The 24063-nt window shown below is 37.4% G+C and overlaps 1 protein-coding gene across 4 annotated transcripts in view; it reads right to left on the bottom strand.

Annotated features, from left to right (window-relative positions):
• The window catches only part of SEL1L (SEL1L adaptor subunit of SYVN1 ubiquitin ligase), a 59203-nt gene that overhangs the window by 10847 nt on the left and 24293 nt on the right, over positions 1-24063 (bottom strand). For all 4 annotated transcript variants that reach the window (XM_003924619.4, XM_074392877.1, XM_074392878.1 and 1 more), the window contains exons 4-17: positions 19573-19740; positions 18270-18375; positions 16569-16731; positions 13804-13857; positions 13655-13714; positions 12598-12679; positions 12076-12230; positions 10547-10603; positions 6306-6374; positions 4487-4564; positions 3375-3437; positions 2050-2137; positions 1588-1736; positions 501-666 (exon numbers count right to left, since the gene is read on the bottom strand). In XM_003924619.4, coding sequence (XP_003924668.1) covers positions 501-666; positions 1588-1736; positions 2050-2137; positions 3375-3437; positions 4487-4564; positions 6306-6374; positions 10547-10603; positions 12076-12230; positions 12598-12679; positions 13655-13714; positions 13804-13857; positions 16569-16731; positions 18270-18375; positions 19573-19740 — 1458 coding nt within the window. The remainder of the gene's footprint in view (positions 1-500; positions 667-1587; positions 1737-2049; positions 2138-3374; positions 3438-4486; positions 4565-6305; positions 6375-10546; positions 10604-12075; positions 12231-12597; positions 12680-13654; positions 13715-13803; positions 13858-16568; positions 16732-18269; positions 18376-19572; positions 19741-24063) is intronic.

Below are 24063 nucleotides of genomic sequence, written 5' to 3'. Positions count from 1 at the left end.
TAGACCCACTTTTCATTTGCAAAGTAGGGAGTACAAGTAGGGAGTACAGGTGGAGCATAAGTTAAACAAGAATTAGGATATAAGAAGAATTGAACAAGTACTGAAATTAAACAATGATTGAACTAGAATAGTGAGTTCAAAGCAATGACTGGATGCAAGAGGTCACTACTCTGTGAAACATGTTTTATTTATAGAATCAATGAGACCACTAAGCCACTTTTCTGCACAGTGCTGGAAAAATGGCATTTTTGTATCCACTGTATTTTGAAAAATGTATTTATGGAAAGTGCTTAATTTTAAAATGAATGTCAAATCCATTTCTACAGTCAAATCTAGTTATATAACTATGATGGCTAAAGTAAAACATTAACAACTTAAGCATGTGTGTTCAGTTTCAGTTATAATAACAATTGTTTCCCAGTGGCTTTTCTTTTTGAACAGATTAACCCGATGTGAACTTGTACATTCTAAACCTAAGGCAGGACTAAAATGAACCTTACTCTGATCAAGAATGAAGGCTGCATTGCTTTGTGCCACTTCATAGCCCTGTTCAGCCAGGAGTAGGTACTGGATCACTGCAGCATTGTAATCGCCATCTTTATAGCTGTTATAGGCAGTCATAAGCCTTTCGGACCAACGGCCTCGTTCACATACATTCTTAAACAACTGTGTGAAATGGGGGAAAAAAAAAATCAGTAAAACAAAATAAGAAATATATACCAGAAAATCACTTATGTACTTTGGCTACAAGTGACTATTAAGCTTGCTCTTTCAATTTCTGGCAGCTTTCTTGAATAGACAGAAGTATGAGATACTTATTTAAAGTTGTCACTTACTCTTTAGAAGTCAACAGGTTTATTTAAAAAGTTAACAGTACACAATTATTGTGCTATAAAAATCACCATTTACTCTGCCCAGGCAAGGTTCTAATGATTTGTGTGTACCGCCATTCTTAAACCTCCCATGGGGTTCATGAGGGACCACCCTATGGGTTAAGTCCTGTTAACAGCCACAAGCGAGTAAACTAAAGCACAGAGATTTAGAAACTCTGTTAAGCATTTATCAATGTCACTCTCAAGTGCCAGGTCCGAGAGAGCTAACAGGAAAACTTCCAATTAGGAGCTATTAGCATTCCTTTTTGGAACATTCATTCAGTGTACAGTTCTTTTCTTTTCTTTTCTTTTTTAAGAGATAGGCTCTTGCTATGTTGTCCGGGTTGGTCTCGAACTCCTGGGCTCAAGCCATCATCCACCTCAAACTCCTAAGTAGCTGGGAGTACAGGCATGTGCCATTGTGCCCAGCTCATATATTTTTTTGATCCTGATTATTATCAGATATTGTCTTAGGTGGTAGAGATACTGCAGACACCAATATCTCCCCTTGTACAGTTGATTCTTTTAGGGAGAGACTAAATAATAGGAAGAGACTAAATAGTTACAGACCCCTCAGTCTTCCCTCAGTATATCAAAGCTAGGTAGGCTGAGTCTAGAATTATAGAAGAAAACAAAGAAAACCAGGATTAAAAGCGTAGACCTTCCTGTTGGGCAAATCAACTCCCTACACACAAGCTGATAGAAAAGACCTTACCTCCACTGCAGTGTGACATGATCGCATCACACCAGTGCCACTGGCATGCATCTGGGCTAGGTTATAGAAAGCCAAGATATGGCCTCCCTGAGAAGCTAAATTAAAATACTTCAAGGCCTGTTTGTAATCTCTCTTGACTCCAATGCCATCTGTAAGAAAAAAAAAAAAATCACATGAGATAACAGACCTAAGTAAGATTTAGCTAAGCATCAGAGAATCTTTATATATGAGGAATAAAACTCTAATGAAAGAATTCTTACTAAATATGTGAATCTAACACAAATTAACATACTGATACAGATTAATACAATTTACAATGAAAAACAAGATGTACAAATCATAGAACTGGGAGAACCTTTAACCAGCCAGAATTTCGTAACACCCATTTCCCTATCATAATGCCATCCAGTGGAAAGCAGCTTAATTTAGGGTGTATCCATTATTAATTCCAGTGTTACTTACTATAGTACATGGAACCAAGCTGCAGTTGTCCATCCACCCAGCCTTGTTCAGCAGCTTTCTGGAAATACTTCAGGGCTAGATCATAATTCTGTAGAAAAAGATATCTCATGATGAGAAAGCTCAAAAGGCTGGCATACTCAAAAGTTAGATCTACTAAAAGAAATGAACAAAGCATACAAAAATATTGCCGATAAGTCATTAAAAAGACCACCTTCTGATTCTTATAATAGATAACAACATACTTTAAGTCATAGGGGGATTAATATTTAAGGTGGTGAAGAAAAGCAATTTGTATGCTGCTCTCAGAAAGTACAAACACTAGTAGAACCAGGAATTAAGAAAGTCAGTCTTCTCTGCTGACCCATTAATCCTTTTTAAACTTCAATTTTCCTAGTACTAAAGAAGGAAACTTCTTTCCTTATTCATTTCTTCTCTGTGTACCTTACCAATCACTACATGATTATTATACTTCAAGGAGAAAAGTTAAAATAAAGGTTACTACTGAATTTTAGTGTTCTGGAATGACTAGAAGGCCTCAAAATGAGAACACATTACTGTCTTTTGTGTTAGAGAATACCTATAGATTAGACTCTTAAACATAGCTCTTAGTTTCAGCCTCAAATTAAAAGGACACATTACTTGGAAAGATCAGATAGAAAGAAAACAGCAACATGAATCCAGGGACATCCAACATGAGGAGGTTGCACAGAAGGATAAGATGCAATGGCCAAGGAAACCCAGACTCAGAACACAAGGGAGAGGTCAAGTGAGGCAGAACCAAAAAAAATGTCAATTGGACTAACATTTAGGAGGTTACTGGTGATCTGTACAGAGTCTAGTTTCATAAAGAAGTTTGATTGCTAAGAACTCAAGAGTGAATAGCAGCAGCTTAGTTTGGCTCTGAGTGAAGGGCTGGGAGGAGAGAGGTGGTAGCTAGAAGGGGCAAAGGGCAGAACAGAAAGCTTTCCTCCTCCTAAATGAAAGGCAATTATGCATTTATTCAGGCTTAAGTAAAAAAGTAGGCAAGGAGATGTTTAAGTCCCGAGAAATGGTTAGAGTAGGTGGGGCAGAGAGCAGAGATGAAAGAACAAGAAATAGCTCCACACCTTTGGGAGAAAGTGTCAGACATAGAGCTGTTCTAAGACAGTGGAGATGGTGTCTGTCGGGTGTGAAGTGGTAGTGAGACAAACTCAGACAACAGGAAGTTCAGCTTTGCTTACAATGGAACAGCACCACCTTGGCTGACTGGAAGCTAATTAAGGAACACATCCCTACCTCTCCAGCCAACTGCTCATTAAAGTCAGAACGTCAGACTGAACACTTACAACTTGAACCCCTCTCCCGTAGAGGTAGGCCATTCCAAGGCCACTCTGTCCCACTGGGTTGCCCTGCAAACCAGAGAAATCAGACGAAAAAGGAAAAGAATTCATTAAAAAATAGGCAAGAATAAATAACTGCAAAAAAATCATTTATAAGCATATTCAAAAACATGTCTTAGTACTTTTCCATTCAAAACAAAACTTTCTTCTTATCAGACTAAACATAATATTGACTTTTAGACATTTGGGGGCTTTGGGTAATTTGCTGAAAAAGAGTACACAGTAAACTCATTTAGAATTAAATTTTGGTGAGTTACTTTATGACCATGAATTTATGACATAAAGCATGGCTGATGTATTTCATCAAAATTAAAAGCAGGTCACATTTTTGCAGTTTTTCATTGGTAACGTCCCACCCCAATAAAGAGGAAATATAACATGGAACATCTTGTAATAATAGCACAATCATGTAATAACAGCAATGCTGCTATCAGGTACCAAAGATATACTTAGGATTATTGGAGTGTCATGGAGCAAAGAGAATCACTGTTTTGGACTAGAAAGAAAAACTCCATAATTCACCTTGACTTAGAGGGACAGAAGACATCTTTAAAAAGACTGTCATAGCATTCCTTAGGGAAGCATTCAAGTGACATCTGGAAGTGCATTAACATGTATAAGAGTTGACAGAGAGGTAAGTGTACATACTGAAGACATACAAGGTTTTAGGTATTCATATGCAGTTTTCTGAGCCAAAGAAAGCCTAAATTACGTACTACAATTATGAAAAGTATACTATTATGTAAACTTTTAAATTTCATGTTGCGTTACTAATAGGTAGATTATATAACTACCAGTTCCGTTACTAAAAATCAGTATTTCCCTGATTAGGAAACTTCTCAATGAAACTTAAAAATCAACAATCTGGTTCCTAAAAAAATTTCTTTTTATCCAGAGGGCTTTGTCTAATTAATACATTCATATGAATCATATTTAATAAGTGGTTTCAATAATGTATAGTGTTAGTTGGTTAAGATTAACCCTTTAATATGACAAATTTATTTATTAAATTATTAGTAATATGGTACACCTTTCAGTACACTGAGACAAAGTCTTACCATGTCAGCAGCTTTCTTAAAGTAGTGGAGAGCTGTCTCATTACTCTGAGGGACAATGTCACTTCCTTCCGAATACATCTGGAAAACAGACCCCAATTTGAGTAAGAGCTGTAACCCTCTCTTCAAGTACGTTTTTCTCCTTTATTATCTCCTTTTGGCTTTTGTTAGATCTCATGAAATCATTTCCAAAAAATTTAGAATTCCCCACAGGATATTTTAGAATTAAAAGAAAAGGCTGGGTGCGGTTGCTGATGCTGGCAGTTCTAGCACTTTGGGAGGCTAAGGCGGGCAGATCACCCGAGGTGAGGAGTTTGAGACCAGCCTAGTCAATATGGCAAAACCCTGTCTCTACTAAAAATATAAAAATTAGCCAGGTGTGGTGGCACATGCCTGTAATCCCAGCTACTTGGGAGGCTGAGGCAGCAGAATCACTTGTGCCTAGGAGGCAGAGAGCTTGCCACTGCACTCCAGCCTGGGTGACAAAGGAAGACCTCATCTCAAAAAAAAAAAAAAAAAAAAAAAAAAAAAAAAAAAAAAAAAGAAAACAGAAAAAAGAATGAGAAGCAAACTCTTAAAAGCAAACATTTTAGTAATTATATATTTTGATGTCATCTCAAATTTAGGACTTCTTTGTAAACATGAATACATAAAATCAGCTCATATATCAGTCTCAGGGGAAATCTTTAAGCCCAAGATGAATCACTTTTCTCACTCTATTCCAGGGCAGTCAAATGGTTAATAAGTTGCTTAGGATCAGATCAGTGATTCAACAAAGAAAACGGGAGATGCTCACAGTGTTCCTTCTTCTTTCTCCTCTACCACTGCTTTCCCCAGGATAAGATCACAAGTGGGTCTTAACTTCAGGAAGCAAAGTAACTAAAAGGTTTATTTAAAAAGGGTTTAAACACTAAACAATCAGAGTATCCAGCATGGAGAATGATAAAGGGCCAAGAGAAAGAAAAACAGAATGGTCAAGACTGTCTTTATCCACATACATGTTAAAGAAACAATAAATTTAAAAAATAGTTTTTGAAGACAATGACAGTAGTTCAGAGCAAAAACCAAAAGAGAAGGAATGAACAGTTCTTAAATGCTTAGCAAAAACAGACGGAAGAATACCAAGTTCTATGCTATATAACAGCTAGAATATTTAAATGTTCCAATTAACTAGTATGATCATGAGGCAAATCATGATAAAATTTCCCACTTGTAAAAACCTCGAGACATATTCTATCTAAACTTCCTTACTTTAGGATTTAGTTAGAAGTGAAAATATCCATTGATTCATACTGTTTCAAAATAATGAAAAAGAAAGTTTTGAGATTATTCCATGACAGATGGAATTTATTTATAAAGTCTCTAGACTTAAATGTTCCCTTGCTTGAGAACATAGCTACATTGAGAAGAGGTGGGGGTCATGGTTAACACATTTAAGACAAAAGTTCTGCAGACAAATTTCAACAAACTCTAATTGCCTCTATTCTGCATGGAATGAAATAGGCAACTGTGAGAGTCTTAGCAAAAACTGCAAAGCATCAAGAATGCATTCCTCATTACTGCATACAATACACAAAAAGGAGGAGCTCAGACAGTGAGAGCTAATTTCAATGGATAATTAACATACTGATGGGCAAACACTATGTTATATTTAAGTTGCCTAAGAAAATGTCTCAGAATAGCACTTTAAGATATAATAGTTTTGCATTAGGAATTTTATTTCTAATTTATTTTTGGTAAATTGTAGATCCTGAACACAATACATGCTAATTATGCAAACACCTCTTGCTATTACATAAAACATTCAAAGGATGTACAGTACCTTTCCCAAAAAGGCCATAGCATGTGAATTGCCAGCATTTGCTGCTAAATTGAAGTAGTCAAATGCTCTCTATGAGAAAAGAATTTATTAAAATAATTAGTTTTTAACAGATCTGCTTTTGACTTTCAGCCAAAATAATTATTTCAGGAACATTTAAAAAATCTTGTTATATTACAGTCCTTTAAAAACAAGAATACCCTGTTACCAATATTTTGAAAGAGAAATCAGTACATCTAGAAATTTTACCAAATAACTGTACTGTTTATCAGGAAGTCATTGCATAATTATAGATGCAAATAAATTTCTTGTGTCGCCTAAACTTAAGGTCCAAGAAGTCTTCTGTTATTTGTGGGCAAAGTGAACATCAGCCTGCTTAAAAGACATTTAAGAGCAGCTTGACTTCTTTGGTCTATCTCTTTACCGATAACCTGGGAGGAAGGAAAAAATAAGTCATCTTTCCAAGACATGGGGCATATTTTCATTGCTCTCTAAAGGAATACAATTTCCTCGTGTATTGTTTTGAGAAAAATTCTTAATCTTACTTAAAAATCACTGAAGTAAACACACTAGCATCAGCAGAAATTCATTATCACCGCTCTAAACTGCATTGCTGCCCATTTTTGTTAAGAACCTCGTACCACTGGTTATTCCTCTTCTTTTCTTTGCTGATGTAACTTCTCCCTGTTTTGGAACCAGTTCCCCCTTAACCATATTCTACAATCTCATTATTAAAAAATAAAGCCCAGCTGGTCGAGGTGGCTCTCATCTGTAATCCCTGCACTTTGGGAGGCCAAGAGGGGTGGATCACTTGAAGTCAGGAGTTCAAGACCAGCCTGGCCAACATGGTGAAACCCTGTCACTACTAAAAATACAAAAATTAGCCTGACATGGTGGCATGCGCCTGTAATCTCAGCTACTTGGGAGGTTGAGGCAGGAGAATCCCAGGAGGTGGAGGTTACTGTGAGCCAAGATCACGCCACTGAATTCCAGCTTGGGTGACTGAGCAAGAACCTGTCTTTAAATAAGTAAGTAAGTAAGTAAAATAAGAAATAAAACTCAACCCAAAAAGTAACTAAGTAAAATAAAATAAAAGATAAAACTCAAACTAAAACACTCAAGATATATACCTCCTTTAGAGACCCCCCACTTTCTCTCCAATGATGACTGTCCTGTTAGCTACTTTCCTTCACAGGCAAACTTCTTGAATAAATTGGCAACATGCACTTCAATTCACACTACAATCTAGTCTTAATTGGCTTCCATACACTACATCAAAAAGACAACTTGTCAAGGCCACCAATGAGCTTCATATTGCCAATCTAAATTTTTAACCTCACTCTACTTTTCTCTGCAGCATTTGGCACAGTCCGTCAAGGCTTCCTTCCTGACAGACTCTTAGCTTGGCTTACAAGATGTCACTCTCTCCTGGTTTCGATCCTAAATCTACCTGTACCACCTAAGTCTGCTTTGCTGGTTTTCTATCAGTTGACTTCTGAGCGTTCAAGTTCTTCAGGGCTCAGTTTTGGACTCCATTCTTACTTTGCATTCTCTAAGCAATCTCATCTATTCCCATAGCTTCACATGCCACCGAGATGACGGCAACTCTTTAAATTTACATTTTCAGCTTTAATCCAGTCTATTCAATTACCTCTGAACACCCTATCCAATGCCTGAACATATACCTGAAATCTTCTCTTTTTGACCTCAACTTGCTTCTCCTCCAGCAGCTCAATTTAAGCAAATGGCAATACCATCTTATTGGTTGCTTAAGGTATCTGTCCCCCTTCACTCATAGCCTATCCATCACTAAGTCCTGTGACATTTACCACCAAATACATCTTGAATCCACTACTATCTTCCATTACCATAGTTCTAGTCCAAGCCACATTCTCTCTCACCTAAAGTTCAGGAATACTCCCATCCCTGATCTGTCTAATTTTATTCTTGGTGTCTACTAATTCATTTTCTATACTGCAGCCAAAGCCATTGTTTTCAAATCTCAACATGCTGATCCATGTAGCTTCTTGAAGTGCTGCAGGGATATGCTGATGTGATCAGGCACTGCTTATCTTAGTTCCATTTCATCTTGATCTCTGTACTATGGGCAGACCCGCCATGTTCCTTCCTGTTTCTGGGCCTGGGCACATACTGTCCTTTTTGGCCTGGAATAACCTTATCTCCAGTGTCAACTTAAAGGTTTTCCACTTCTCTTTACAGAAGTCTTTCCTGGCAAGTGGTAACTCCTACCCATTAACCAATTTTTGTATCTTTTAAATCTCCTATGTAAGAATAACCACAATTTATATTTGGTGTGATCATTTAAAAAATATCTAATGCTCCTATTAAAGTTAAAGCTCCAAAAGGTCAAAGACCAAAACTATTTTGTCCAATACTGTATCCTGAATGCCTAGCAGTGAATGGCAGATACTAAAATATTTGTTGAATTAATGCAGTTGTGTATCGACAACTCCTTTTGTTTCTGTGAAGCTGGTGAAATAACTTATCGTTGTATAGTTCCTTTACAGGAAGGCAGCATATAACACCAAGAATATTCCCAAACTGGCTATATATAAAGTATGCAGCAAACTCATATTCAGAATTGTTTTCTCACCTGGCATTTTTATTAACCAGCTTAGCTGACGCCTCTCTGGCCTAACGATATACATTTTAATGACCTTGAGACAATAAAGGCTGTCAAAAGTCATCTGAATTAAAAAAAAAAAAAACCCTATCTATATATTTGTTATAATTTTAGTGATAAATGTATCTTGTTAAAGTCTAACAAAGTTGATGGGATATGGTATATGAAATAATCTTAATTAGAATACTTTAAATGGGATGGCAGAAAAACAGTTTTATTAATCTGACAAACATTTATCGAGAACTTACTATGTGCTAAGCATTGCCAGGGGCTAGGAGTAAAGTGGCAAACAAGGCAGACATCGTCTATGCTCTTTTGGAGGTTAGGTTGTTAACAGGGAAACAATTTAATTGTACAATTAATTAATTTAAAAATGACAAGGACCAAAAAGGATAAAGATTTTTAGAAATCCTAACTGTGGTCCGTGACCTATTCCTGGAGTGGGGTTGAGGATCTGGGGAGACATATTCCAGGTTGGAGATGAGTTCTGGAGGATGAACAGAAACGAGCACTATGAAGAAAGTAGGTGGGGAAATATTCTTTCTAGAGGGAGAGACTTGCATTACCAAAGTCCTGAGACAGGTTTCTGGTATGTTAAAGCCCTTAGAAAAGAAGCTGCCTAGGTGGGTGGATCATGAGGTCAAGAGATAGAAACCATCCTGGTCAACATGGTGAAACCCCATCTCTACTAAAAATACAAAAAAATTAGCTGGGCATGGTGGCACATGCCTGTAATCTCAGCTACTCAAGAGGCTGAGGCAGGAGAATTGCCTGAACCCAGGAGGCGCAAGTTGCGGTGAGCTGAGATCACACCATTGCACTCTAGCCTGGGTAACATGAGCGAAACTCCATCTCGAAAAAAAAGAAAAGAAAAGAAAAGGAGTTGCCTGTAACTCAGACAGCAGGGGGCTGGTGAGCTAATCAGAGACTGGTACAAGGCCTGAAGGGCATGGTAAAAATTCTGGTCTTTAAGCTACTGGAATCATAGACCACTTAACAGTTTTATGAAAGAGAACCATATATAGTCAGATGTATGGTTTACAGAGAGGAGATGTCACTTAGGAAATGTGATGGCAGATGATTCACATACTGACAGGTACACTAATGAAAGAAGGAAAGAGATGAGTGATCCTTTTTTTTCTTTTTTTTGTCTCCACACAACACTCACGTAGAGATGGGTGATCTTTATGACAAAAAGTGACAAAACGGTGACTGGATAAAGATCAGACTGCTGTAGTTGTACACTCCTGATTTCTCACAAACAGCATAAAAATTTTCAGTTGTATAAAATATTTTGTAACAGATGTTTTATGACATATTTTTATCACATATTTATAGAAAACCAAAACTTTATGTGTATTTTTCAGGTAGTATTGAGAACTAGGTTTTAGAATCAGTAAAATCTTTCCTAGCATTCTGAGGTATATTCACATTTTCAGTCTTCAGCTTTCTTAGGGGTTGGTTAGATCTTGAAAGCTCATTTGTGATGGGTGTTTAAATGACACAAGTTTGATACTGACAATGACTCAGCAAGAAACACACTGGGAATATCATTTCCTGCTATAACTGAAGTGCAAAGCCCTAGGAACAGGGTAGTTACCTGATGATTCTGTTCTACTCCACGCCCTCCGTGCAGATGCAGTTGTCCCAGACCAACCTGAAAATGATCACAAACAACGCAAAAGTAAGTGGCAGCATCTGGCACATATTTAAAATCAGACCAACAAGAAATGATTTGGTCATAAAATGGTTTCTGATTGTGACTCAAAAAACCAAAGATTTAGTATTAACTTCTGAAAAGATTATTCTACATTAATTGCCCTTAAAATTTTGTAAAGTAAAAACATATGCTTTTAATTGCAAAGTACTATTTGCAGCCAGGTGCAGTGGCTCATGCTGTAACCTCAGCAATTTGGGAGGTCAAGGCAGGCAAATCACTTGAGCCCAGGAGTTCAAGACCAATCTGGCCAACACCGCAAAATTCTGTCTCTATAAAAAAACAGAAAAATTAGCCAGGCATGGTAGCACATGCCTGTAGTCCCCACTACTTGAGAGGCTGAGGTGGGAGGTTCACCTGAGCCTGGAGAGGTCGAGGCTGCAGTAAGGTGTGATTGCGCTGCTGTACTCCAAACTGGGAGACACAGTGAGACACTGTCTCAAAAAAAAACCAAAAAATAAGTGGGGCACAATGGCTCATGCCTGTAATCCCAGCACTTTGGGAGGCTGAGGTGGATCATCTGAGGTCAGGAGTTCGTGACCAGCATGGCCAACATGGTGAAACCCTGCTACTAAAAAGACAAAAATTATCTGGGTGTGGTGGTGGGTGCCTGTAATTCCAGATACTCAGGAGGCTGAGGCAGGAGAATTGCTTGAACCCAGAAGGCAGAGGTTATGGTGAGCCGAGATCAAGCCACTGTACTCTATCCTAGGTGACAGAGCAAGACTCTGTCTCAAAAAAACAAATGAACAAACAAAATAAAAACATAAAGTAAAGTATCCTTCTAAAGCAGAGGTGAAATAAAGGCATTTTCACATAAATTAAAACTGAATTTGTCTCCAGTGAACCTGCTGTAAAGGAAATACAAATGGGTGCTCTTCAGAAAGAAGCAAAATTACTAGATGCTGGGAGATACAATAATAAATAAAGAACTGGCTGGGAATGGTGACTGTAATTACGCCTGTAATCCCAGTACTTTGGGAGGCTGAGGTGGGTGGGATCACTTAGGCCAGGAGTTCAAGACCAGCCCGGCCAACATGGTGAAACTCCATCTCTACTAAAAACACAAAAATTAGCTGGGCGTGGTGGCACATGCCTGCATTCCCAGCGACTTGGGGAGGTTAAGGCACGAGAATCGCTTGAACCCAGGAGGCGGAGGCTGTAGTCAGCTGAGATAGTGGCACTAGGCAACAGAGCAAGACTGTATCAAAAAAAAAAAAAAAAGAGATAAAATAATAAAGTAATGAAAAGGTAAATTTGTAAATAAATGTAAATTAACATGGACTGTACAAAACAATAGTATCTCATGGTATCAAAATACATAACTTACAGATATAAGTGCTTGCTCCCTTCCCCAACAGATTAAAATACAAACACAGTAAAGATATTCGGTGAGATGTTTAAACACATACCTGTGCTTGTACATCACCTTTTTCAGCTAGGAACTGGTAATATTGAATCAAATCTTCTTCTAGCATTCCACTGTTCATTCCTGGATTTTCCACTTCATCAGGCAACCGTATTCTCTGTACTACCGAGCCTCCTGTTAGCGAGATATCACTGGCAACTGAAATAGAGGGATAAAATAATAACGTGGAGGAAAATCAGAAGGATTGTTCCAGAGAGTTCCACAGACAAAGAAGTACAGTTCTAGCTGCCGAACGTTTACAAAACAATGTTAAAGGAAACTGCTTTTAGAGTAGTCTATATAGATCACAAATCAGTAATCTATTAATAAACTGAACTTTTTCACAACATATTTAAATAGAACTCAAAGCAAAATTAAAGAAAAAAGTACATCTGAACCTTAACTAAACATGAGTCCACATAAAAGAGCCATTTATAATACTTCAAAGAGAACAATAAAAATAGGTATGTTTAAAGTTAATTCCACTTATTTTTCTCTGAAAGGTAAAAGGGGGAAACATAGATACCATGATTGGCAACAAGACGATAGTGAGTCAATGCAGATTCACAACTCTGGAGGACTCCGATGCCAGCCCAGTATCTGTAACCCTGTAAAACAACTTCATGTGAGGAGATGGCAGTTTCACGTACTTCAGTGGCATTCTTCGTGGAACAAATAAAGCTAAGGCTGCTCAGAATTTTGCTGTCATTTGACCCAAGTACACTAACACCTTATCTATGCGAAGTTTTAGGTTTTGAGGTAATTTATTCAGCAACTTCAACAAGCAGGCCATAGCTAAGAACAAGGAAATAAATAATATAGTTCCTAGAGCAATCAAAATAGATGTCATAAACTTTATTTTTGAAGTGTGTGCATTTTACTCATAAAAGAAAAATTATAAGGGCTTTCACTTAGAACCAGTTTTAATCTTAGACACAATTTTGTAACAAAAATGAGTTAATCTTCCAAATTAGCAAAGAAAAAGTAACAAATTGGCAAAATAGGGAAAATGAGACTACTAGAAGCAGGCACATTGTCACTAGCAATAACTGACCAGAGTAAATGGGAACACAACTAATCATGAAGAGCAGAAAACGCAAAGTAGAGTTCTCTGGAGTCATTCTGCATAAATAACTTCATGAACTTTTAACAATACTTAGGGCACTGTTGTGAAATAATGTGTAACATTTCCTGTTCTTATTCTGTAGCCACTATTTACAAAATTTTGAAAACTAAAAAGTTTTTTTTTTAATTTATGATCATCTAATCTAAAAAATGATTCTGACAAATAATTCCAACTCAGAGAAAATTTAAAAACAGCCACTTATCAGATCTCTCTTTTTAGGGGCAATCAGCCAAACTAATCATTTTAAAGAAAAACTGTGGACTCTACCAATATTCATTTACATGTAGATTCCATCTGTTATATCCATTAACAAGAATTTGAAGGAAGTTCAACTGAGTATTTGGTCTTAATTAATACAAGCAAATCTTGATTAGTAAAGCTGAACAAGCTGTGGCCACTGTAAACCACAAATTCCCTGATACTTGATGTTATTAGCTTTCCACTAAAGTCTACTTACCAAAACCATGTGGGCTATTAAATTGCCCCCAAGAGCTCCAAACGTATAATATACAAGAGCCTGTGAAAGAACAACAAATGTTTAACTGGACACAGGCAAACATTTATTCAATTCAAATTGTAATATGCAGTAAAATTTAATAGTATTACCTTTGCCTGACTTGAATTAACACCAAGTCCAGAGGCATAGAGAAAGCCAAGAGCCTGAAATAACAAAAGTAAGAAATCTTCCTTTGGTCGAGGTTTATCTAAGACAGACACAGTTTTATATACTATGAAAAAATGCAAGAGTCTTCAAATTCTAAAAGATTTGAATTTGTATGTACAAATGTGGAATTAATGAGCCTTAGAAAAGCATTCAGGGTGTTTACACATTATATAATTAAATGCGATCTTATTTTATTAATTTAAATTTTTTTTTTTTTTTTTTTTTTTTGACAGGGTCTCACTGTCATCCAGGCTGGAGTGCAATGGTGCAATCTTAACTCACTGCAACCTCTGCCTCCTGGGTTCAAGGGATTCTCTCACCTCAGCCTCCTAAGTAGCTGGGACTAAGCAGAGGCGCACACCACCATGCCTGGCTAGTTTTTGTTATTTTTTGGTAGAGAAGGGGTTTTACCATGTGGCCAGGCTGGTCTCGGACTATTGATCTCAAGTGATCCACCCTCCTCAGCCTCCCAAACTGCTGGGGTTACAGGTATGAGCCACTGCACCCGCCGCAATTAAATGTAACTTTAAACAAGACAAAAAGTTTAGCTTGAAGACAAATTAATATTAACTAGAAAGACAAAGCTGAATACATGTAAACATGACTTTTACTTCATCTTTATGAACAGCTATTATGAAGACAACTCCTGTTATTGGTACATCACCATATTTCTCTACACAGAGAGGGATATACTATGAAAATGGACAAGGATGAATCACCAAGATAAACTATCCCACACATAAAAAGAGGCAGTAAGGGGTCAAGTTCAAGGGGTCGGGGAGAAAGGCTGCTCTACAATGTTAGTGCACAAATGGTTTTCTAAAAATTAAAAAAAAAAAAACAAATGGAACAAACAACGCATTGAAGTTCAACCTTTTCAACCCTTTGCTTTCTGTGGATCATCCTTGATGGCAGGAAAGTACAAGCTACTGTGACAAAGGCAGGTGTGGCAGAGACTGAAGTGCTCACTGGAATCATGAGCTCCTTCCAGTACATTTCCCAGCCTCTTGGCAGAATCACATGCCTGGGATATGGCTGTCAGGGATGTAAGCCTGAAAACTTCCTAATGAATCCTGAGGCTCTTTTCTCACTTCATCATGGCTTGGAAGCTCCGTGTAGCAGTCAGTGTAGCTACATAACAGAAGCAGCCCACAACCAGGAGTCACTATTCAGAAAAGAGTGGCGCAAACAGGAGAGCTTCATCAAATGTAGCATGAGCAAGAAATCTCTCTCTGTAGTGTTAAGCCACTGTGATTTCAGGCTTTGTTGCATCAACTAGAATTAATTTTCATGGAGAGAGTGCTTTGCAACATATAAAGTGTTGTGGCTTTGTAAGGTTCTAATATCAGATGGAACTGATGCCTTAAAAAGTAAAAACGCTCTTCAGAGAAGAAGGCCTCTGAAAATAAAGAACATATATGTTAATTTAATATGAACTGTTTCGTGCAAAGAAGGGAAAAAGCTTTGAAAACAAAGGGGAACAATTAAGATATAATCTGTTTATAATAAAATACTGAGGAAAGGGCTGCAGAATCGTTAGGTATTTAGTTCTAAGAAAGTAACTTATGACTCCTGTTACTGTCTAAACAGTTTGAAAACAGACTTTCCTTGTGATTAGATATTTTGTTTATCTTTAAGCAAGTCTCACAGCTTGAATAAACTTGAATTATTGAAGGAATTTTAAATAAATATAATGGTCCCCTAAATCCAGTTGTCAATCTTAGGATTATTAATGGGGAAACAACCAGATATGTTATCAACTGATGTGATACAATGTAGAATACAGAACATCCCTTGTAATATAGCCTAGTCAAAAGTATTTTACTTGAGTTCATCAGCCTTTAGCTGTGACTTCCTATTGACAGGAAATACGGGTGATGAAGAAACAAACTGAAAGCCACCATGAAAAAACAAACGGAGGTAGGATATTCTGCAGAAAAACTGGCCGTATGATTATATAGACAAAAACGGCATTGGGCTATACCAGATAACCAAATGTAGGATATAGTCCTGGACTGACTACTGGTTTGGACAAAACAGGTATAAAGAAAATTTTGGGGTTCAACATCATATGAACATAGTTGTGGGTATTATATGACTTAGAATTTGCTGGAATGAAAAGGTAAAGTTCTAGAATAATAGAGAGTGGTATCTCATTTTAATAAAAATATCATGTATATATACACAAAGAGAAAGATCTATTATAGAAGGATATGTACCCACTAGTATATTATTACTTATATCTGGGTGGTACATATGTGATGTGTACTTCTTAGTTTTGTTAGTTTGCATTTCTAGTGTCCTATAATGAACATATACTGCTTCTGTAATAAAAGAGTTTTTTAAAAAAACACCAAGATTAACATGAGCTGCAACATCTGAACTTTAAAAAAATGCAATGGTGAGTAATTTCAGATAAAAAATAATTATCTTCATATTTCATTCTATACAGATTAAATTTGGAAAAGTACAAACGTAATTGTGGCAAGACACAATTGCAAAAATGTGTTCATTGATCATAAATGTTCCCAGACTAAGGAAAAAGACTATCCAAGAAGACTGGTAAAATGGTCAGGCACAAAACTGGTATTTAAAGATACTTTATCTTCCAGTCTGACTTTTTAAAAGAAGTCAGGACAGAGAGAGTAAACGGCTTTTAAAAACAAGTGCTACATGCAGAGAGATTCTTCTCTGTGAATGTACTTACAGTCTGTCCCTTGGGAGAACCTTCTTCAGTCAGCTTCTCAAACATCTCTCTTGCTGCCTGGATATTCTGTGGCAAGTAATCACCAAATAAAAGAGCATATGACACTCTCTCCAGGGCTTTGGTATGGTTCATGCCTGCTGCCTTTTGAAGATATCGATATGCTCTTTAAATGTAAACAATTAAACATCAAATTAGTAATGTTCTGAAACTGCCAGGAAGGTTTTCTGATCTACTAAAATGCAGTATAAATAATTTCCTTATGTTACAAAACTCCTCTGATCATCTTTATTTTTTTTGGAGACGGAGTTTCGCTCTTGTTGCCCCAGCTGGAGTGCAGCGGCACAATCTCGGTTCACTGCAACCTCTACCTCCTGGGTTCAAGCAATTCTCCTGCCTCAGCCTCCCAAGTAGCTGGGATTACAAGCATACACCACCATGCCAAATTTTGCATTTTTAGTAGAGACAGGGTTTCACCATGTTGGTCAGGCTAGTCTCAGCTGATCCACCCATCTTGGCCTCCCAAAGTGCTAGGATCACAGGTGTGAGCCATCGCACCTAGCCACCCCTCTGATAATCTTATTTCTATTCAGTCATGTTACTTAAATATGTAGATAACATCCTGATTTTATTTTTATTTTTTTGAGACAGGGTCTTACTCTGTTGCCCAGGCTGGAGTGCAGTGGTGTGATCACCGCTCACTGTAACCTCTCTACCTTCCAAGCTCAAGTGATCCTCCCACCTCAGCCTCCCAAGTAGCTGGGACCAGACGTGTGCACCATCATGCCTGGCTAATTTTTTAAGTTTTCTGTAGAGATGGGGTTGCACTATATTGCCCAGATTGGCAGGCTATTTTGTTTTTCACATAAGGTACCAGTTCTCCCTGTTATCCTCATATATTGAAATAGTCTAATTATACTAATACTAATTCTAAAAACTTTCATTAAAAAAGGTTAACCAGAGCCGGGCGCAGTGGCTCAAGCCTGTAATCCCAGCACTTTGGGAGGCCGAGGCGGGTGGATCACGAGGTCAAGAGATCGAGACCATCCTAGTCAACATGATGAAAACCCGTCTCTACTAAAAATACAAAAAATTAGCTGGGCATGATGGTGTGTGCCTGTAATCCCAGCTACTCAGGAGGCTGAGGCAGGAGAATTGCCTGAACCCAGGAGGCGGAGGCTGCGGTGAGCCAAGATTGCGCCATTGCACTCCAGCCTGGGTAACAAGAGTGAAACTCCGTCTCAAAAAAAAAAAAAAAAGAAATTAAAAGGACACAAAATGTTACAATATAGTTACTTGCTATGTTTTTCTCCAAGCAAAAATCTCTAAATTCTAGTCAAAAATTACAGAGCAAAAACAAGAAACAACATACTTGTCAACAATTTTTTGTTTTATATCATTTTGAATTCTAAACTAGTATATAGATTCTAGATTCTTAGAAACTACTACAACTTGAGTCAATCATTGCCATTTGACTCACTGTTTGTTATTGTAATCAGTATGTGTAACAATTTTACTTTAATAAACTAAAGTGTGGCGAAAGCAATGCTACTAATGCCCGTAAGTCATGTTATATTTTTTTGTAATGGAACTTGAAAAAAATCTTCTGTGCCTCTAGCAATCCATTTTTTAAAAAACGTAGTTGTTATGTGTCCCAGTAATGGCCTGTCTTGGGGAAAAAGTGGACTTAGCAGTGCTACCTACTCTCTTTTTTGGCTTTTCTTATTGCTTCCATTGAGGATTTTCATTCCAGTCTGATACATCATTTCTGCTTCCTGCATCTGCCTTCTCTTAGCAGCCTCTTCTTCAGCTAAAAACAAAACGTCAGATGCATTTAAATGGATTTTAATTCTATGCCAATTATCAACCATCAGTATTTATTCTTTCTTTTGGGCAGTCATACAAACATAATGAATGATCTTCCACTATTCTCAAATATGATTCCAAAAACACTTAAATGTGGCCTTTACATGACACAAGATAAAACTTAAAACAAAAAATATATATATAATTCATGGAAATCATTTTCTTATAGAAATACCAATACCAAGTCACTCTTACGAGGTAGTTTTCTGTTAGTAATGTTAACTTTTTAAATATAATTCAACTAAAATTTCAGATTATATGCAATACGGTTTGGATCAATGTCCCACCAAATCTCATGTTGAATTGTAATCCCCAGTGTTGGAGGCAGGGCCAGGTGAGAGGTGACTGGATTACAGGGGTGGTTTCTCATGAATGGTTTAGCACTATTCCCTTGGTCCTGTTACCGTGATAGTAAGTTCCCATGAGATCTGTCATTTAAAAGTGTGGCACCTTGCTCCTCACCGTCTCTCTCACTCCTGCTCCCACCATATGAGACAGCTGCATCTCACATGGTAAGTTTCTGGAGGCCTCCCCAGAAGCCAAGCAGATGCCAGCATCATGCTTCCTGGTCAGGAAGATGCTTCTGTTTCTATAAATACTGGCTCTAATGAAATATGTATCTTTTGATGAGTCCTTACAGTAGCAAAATAACTTTTGAAAAGTCTGTAATAGTCAGCATCTTTATAATGACGTTTATACTAAAGATGGTTAAATAGACTATATTTGTCAAATGTTACCTTGGTATACCACATTTCACTCTAAGTATTTTTGAAAAGTTATTTTTCTTCTAATTACTATTAACCTTCTCCATAATGGCCCAGTTTCCTTTACTGCCAAAAAAAAAAAAAAAAAAGTTTTAAGTTAATTAATTTACCAACCTGCCCTGAAGGGTTTAACCAAACAACCTGTATATACCAATGGAAAACCATCTCTAAATAAAACATGAGTGTGACTTGACAGCCTGAAAATAAATATACCACATGCTTCCCACTCTTAAATCCACTCTTTAAGGCTATATAACCACATCAGCAATGCTGGCCATTTTTGACAAATGTGGAAAAAGATGGCTAGAAAAAGGCCTTGAAAACATTGCCCTAGACATATAGCAATGAGGACCTGCTTCCTCCTGAGCAATACTTACTTTCACAAAAGCCCCACTTTTCATCTGCTTTGTAGTCATAGGTTGTAGCACACCACAGTCTGCCATCTTCCCTCCCATCTGATGTACATTCATCATATTCCTTATCTAGGAAAAGAAAAGGGAAGTGGCAGGGCTCCCCGTGTGCTGTGCCTTCAATGGCGGTCAAAGCTGGAATGACAAGAAATAAAAATCTAAACATGAACAACACCTCTGGTACTCATGGATTCAATACCATCAATCTTGGCTGTTAGAATTTGAAGGCAAAGAGAAATAATGCCCGATTTATAACTGGCAACATAAAAGGGCTAGCAATGATTTTGATTAGGGAGGACTTGGTTTAGTTAATTTAGTGAGCATGGCTAGCTGACTACTTAGCATCCGTATCTAGGTTAGACTTTCTGAAGTTCCTGATATATAACCTTAGAATATTAAAAGTCTACTGTAAAACTCCTGCCCAAGAAGTAAGCCCAAAATAAAGCAAAATGCAAGTGAATCAATTCCACTGTTCAGCACAGCTCTCCTTTTTTTTCTGAATGCTGTGAGTCAGTTTCTTCAGTAATACAGAGGTATACAGGGAAAATGCTGCCCAAGACAAAGTTAACCACTCACATACTCCTCTGCAATCCTGTGGCATTTTATCAGAGTACTTATCACATGTATGGAAGTTACTTCTTTACCATATTCTAGTTCCCACTGGACTGAGCTTGTTAAGGGTAGAGACTGCTCTGCAATTTATTCTGTACGTTATTTCTGAATATCTGTTAGGTGTTGAAAATTATGCTAGGTGCTAGAAATGAGGTGGATCAGAGGTCTTTGCTGCGCAGAACTTACTGCCTAGCCAGGAAGAGAGACATTAAGCAAACGTGTAATGGATGCTATAGAAAGGAAAGCATTCCCTCTCAGGAACTGAGGTTTCAACTGAACCTCAAGAGTGTACAGCAGTAGCACTGAATCAAAGGCTCTGGGGTAGGGTGGGTAGAAGTACTCAAACAGACAGGTGCTAAGGTGGCAAGAGTCAAATGAGTGGCAAAGTGGGCAAGAGAAGAGGCTAAAGAGGATGAGGAAGCCAGACTGGAGAATACCTTACAAGTCTTAATAAGGAGTTTGAACTTTTATCCTGAGAACAATGGAAACTCAATGAAAAGTTTTATGTAGGAGTGACATGCTCACATTTTATTAAAAGAGAGGAAAGTATGTAAAAAGTAAGGCTGGATGCAAGGTGACCAGTTTAAAGGTTGTGACAGTGGTCTGAGAGGCAATGTAGCCCAGAGAGGCAGAATGGAATGGAAGATGTGGATGTACTCAAGCAATGCTAAGGAGGTAGATATGGTACTACTTTCTCGATGTGTGGATGAGAGGAAAGTTGAGTGAAGGAAGACACAAGGTATTAGATTTTAGGGGTGAACAGATGGTTGCCCTCCCTAAGATACAGAACTCTAAAGGAGGAGTAGATTACCGGGTAGGTACTGCTACATTCAAGGTGGCTATTAAACAACAAACGCACAAAAAACAAAGAAAAAACCCCACAAAAAACAGCAAAAACAAACAAACAAACAAAAAAAAAAAAACCAAGTGAAAATGTCTTAGACATGTTTTAACTTCAGTTAAAAAAAAAAATTTCCAGTACACAGATAACACTTGAATTCAAGGGTCTGCATAAGAATGCTGCATGAGAGGTATATGAGAAAACCAGAGGTCCAGGACTAAGCCTAAAAATCATACACCATAAGTATGAGCCTATGCCAATTTCCACTGGTTGCTTTTACATGGAGAATTTAATTGGGTAGCAGAGCTCAGTGATGAGGGGTATTGGTTCTGGAGTCAGAATATTTGATGCAAATCCTACTACTTCTTAGCTATGCACTTTGAGCAAATTATTTAATCTCTTAAGATTACTTAGAGATAACTTCCTTATAGCCAAGTAGGAATAACAGTCCTTATTGCATTGGGTTATTTGCAAAGACTGGCTGCGAGAATACATATGAAGGACTCATTATGGTGCCTGTCACTTTAGGTAACAGGAGTCCAAGAGATGACAGGTGCCATTATTATTATGGGCACCCGTGCTCTGAAGGCTAGAAACCATCCCTTCTTTTTTTCCAGTATAAAAAAAGACATATCCTATGATACTAATTCAAAAAATATTTTCAGTAAGTCATGAAAGACAAAATGAATTTCAAATGGTTTACACCAAGTAAATGTCATTCATCAGCCTGGTAAAAAGAGGCAAATAACTTCTTTACCTTTGCTTTGTCTATGTTTTAAAGAAAGGATCTCTAATACAATGTATAGGCAAAGAATCCTTTAGCAACAACTTCAGAGGAGTCACTCTGACTACAGAATTTGAAAAGGACATCCCTATACACTGATACTAGATCTAAATCTAATCTGCTGCTGCTTTAGAAAGACAGTCTTTGAGTTAGGTGTGGTGGCTCATGCCTGTAATCCCAGCACTTTGGGAGGCTGAGAGGTGGGTGGATCACTTGAACCCAGAAGTTCAAGACCAGCATGGGTAACATGGTGAAACCCTGTCTCTACTAAAAATTCAAAAAATTTGCTGGGTGTGGTGGTGGACACCTGTAGTCTCAGCTACTTGGCAAGGTAAGGTAAGAGAATCGCTTGAACCTGGGAGGCGGACACTGCAGTGAGCTCAGATTGCGCCACTGCATTCCTGCCCAGGTGATATGACAAGACTCCATCTCTTAAAAAAAAAAAAAAAAAAAAAGAGATAGTGTCTGTAGAACTGCAGTTTGTAAACCTGAATTGGAAATTAAATAGCAAGGATGGTTTAAAAGAATACTTCTGTGATAATAGAAATCTTTGTCTAAAAACAAATAGCTTATCATAGGAATTCTAGTTTGACAAAACTTTTATTTTCGAAATGTTTCAAATATATGAAATAATTCCCTTTCATGTGATGAACCATATAACAGAAAAGAAACTGGAGAGAGTAAAAAAAATTGTGACAACAAAAGGTTTTAATTTACTGCTGATTCAGCACTGACATATGCAGAAAGAATCCCCAGGAGGTACCCACTTCATTTATTTAGTCAAAACTGCAACCTGTCAAAATAATTCATTAGTGAGTTACTACAAAGAAAATTTGTTTCTCTCCGCTACTTTCTCCAAGGGAAATCGCAATATGGAAAGTGTTACTACCTTTTAAATTTTTAAAAAATCTTCCAGAAGTTATTGATTACTCCCTAGTTTTAAATCAATTATCTCAAACAGAAATTCCTCACAATAGTTTTAATTTCAGTTAATTTTCTTTCTATGGAGAAATTCTGCAATAATTTCAAAGCCATGTTTTTAAAAACCTCCAAAGAACAGCATCAATTTTAAAAACAAACCAATCACTGCTATGGTATAATGAAGCTGACAGGTTATGCAATTTAAATTAGTGATAACCAGTAATTAAATCTGACACCATGAAAGGGGGAAAATGTGTTCTCAGTTCCTCAGCTTCATGTAAAAATTCACGTTTTCTAGATCAGGCGTCCCCAAATTGCGGCCCCCTGAGGCCGTTTATCCGGACCCCTGCTACACTTCAGGAAGGGACACCTCTTTCATTGGTGGTGAGAGGAGCACAGTATGTGGCGGCCCTCCAACGGTCTGAGGGACAGTGAGCTGGCCCCCTATGTAAAAAGTCTGGGGATGCCTGTTCTAGATAATGAATCATATTTTGGCTCTACAATAATAACACTGTATCCCAATCTATTTAGATCTCAAGGGTAAGATATTTATAGTACAAAATTTATTGTAAAAATGAGCAGACTGCTTTACACTTAAACTGGTAGAAATTTGTTCTTGCGAAGTCAATTAAAATCAGTCAGGAAAATAAGAAAAAGTAAAAAGTAAAACAAAACTGAAAATATTCAGTGTTGGCCAGAGGATGGGTAAATGGGCACTTTCATACTATGTTTTCTAGATAATGAATCATATTTTGGCTCTACAATAATGACACAGTATCCCAATCTATTTAGATCTCAAGAGCAAGATATTTACAGTACAAAATTAATTGTAAAAATGAACAGACTTTTTTACACTTAAACTGGTAAGAAATTTGTTCTTGCAAAGTCAATTAAGATCAGTCAGGAAAGTCAGAAAAAGTAAAAAGCAAAGAGGGGCATTCAGTAATATCTACTAGAACGTAAAGGTCCGTATCTTCAGATCTAGCTTTTCTACTTCTAGGATGTTTACTTAAAAAGTGCTCCCACAAACACACAAACAGATTATGTGCAAGAGAATACTTGTACAGCACCCTAATTTTAAAAACATAAAACCAAATGAATGCAAAGATCTATCTACTGATAGGAAACTGGGTAAATCGACTAGGGGGCAGCCATTAAACGAAAACTTGGGCATCGTCAACTAGGAAGGAATTAAAGGTCCCCAGAGAGCAGTGGAGCCGGGGAAGAGGATCAAAGGCTGAGTCCTGTGGGAAGCTCATGCTTCATGATCAGACAAATTCTAAGGAACCAGCAGCCAACT

This window comes from Saimiri boliviensis, chromosome 2, assembly GCF_048565385.1.
Source record: "Saimiri boliviensis isolate mSaiBol1 chromosome 2, mSaiBol1.pri, whole genome shotgun sequence".
NCBI lineage: Eukaryota > Metazoa > Chordata > Mammalia > Primates > Cebidae > Saimiri > Saimiri boliviensis.
This window is presented reverse-complemented; position numbering and strand designations above follow the sequence as displayed.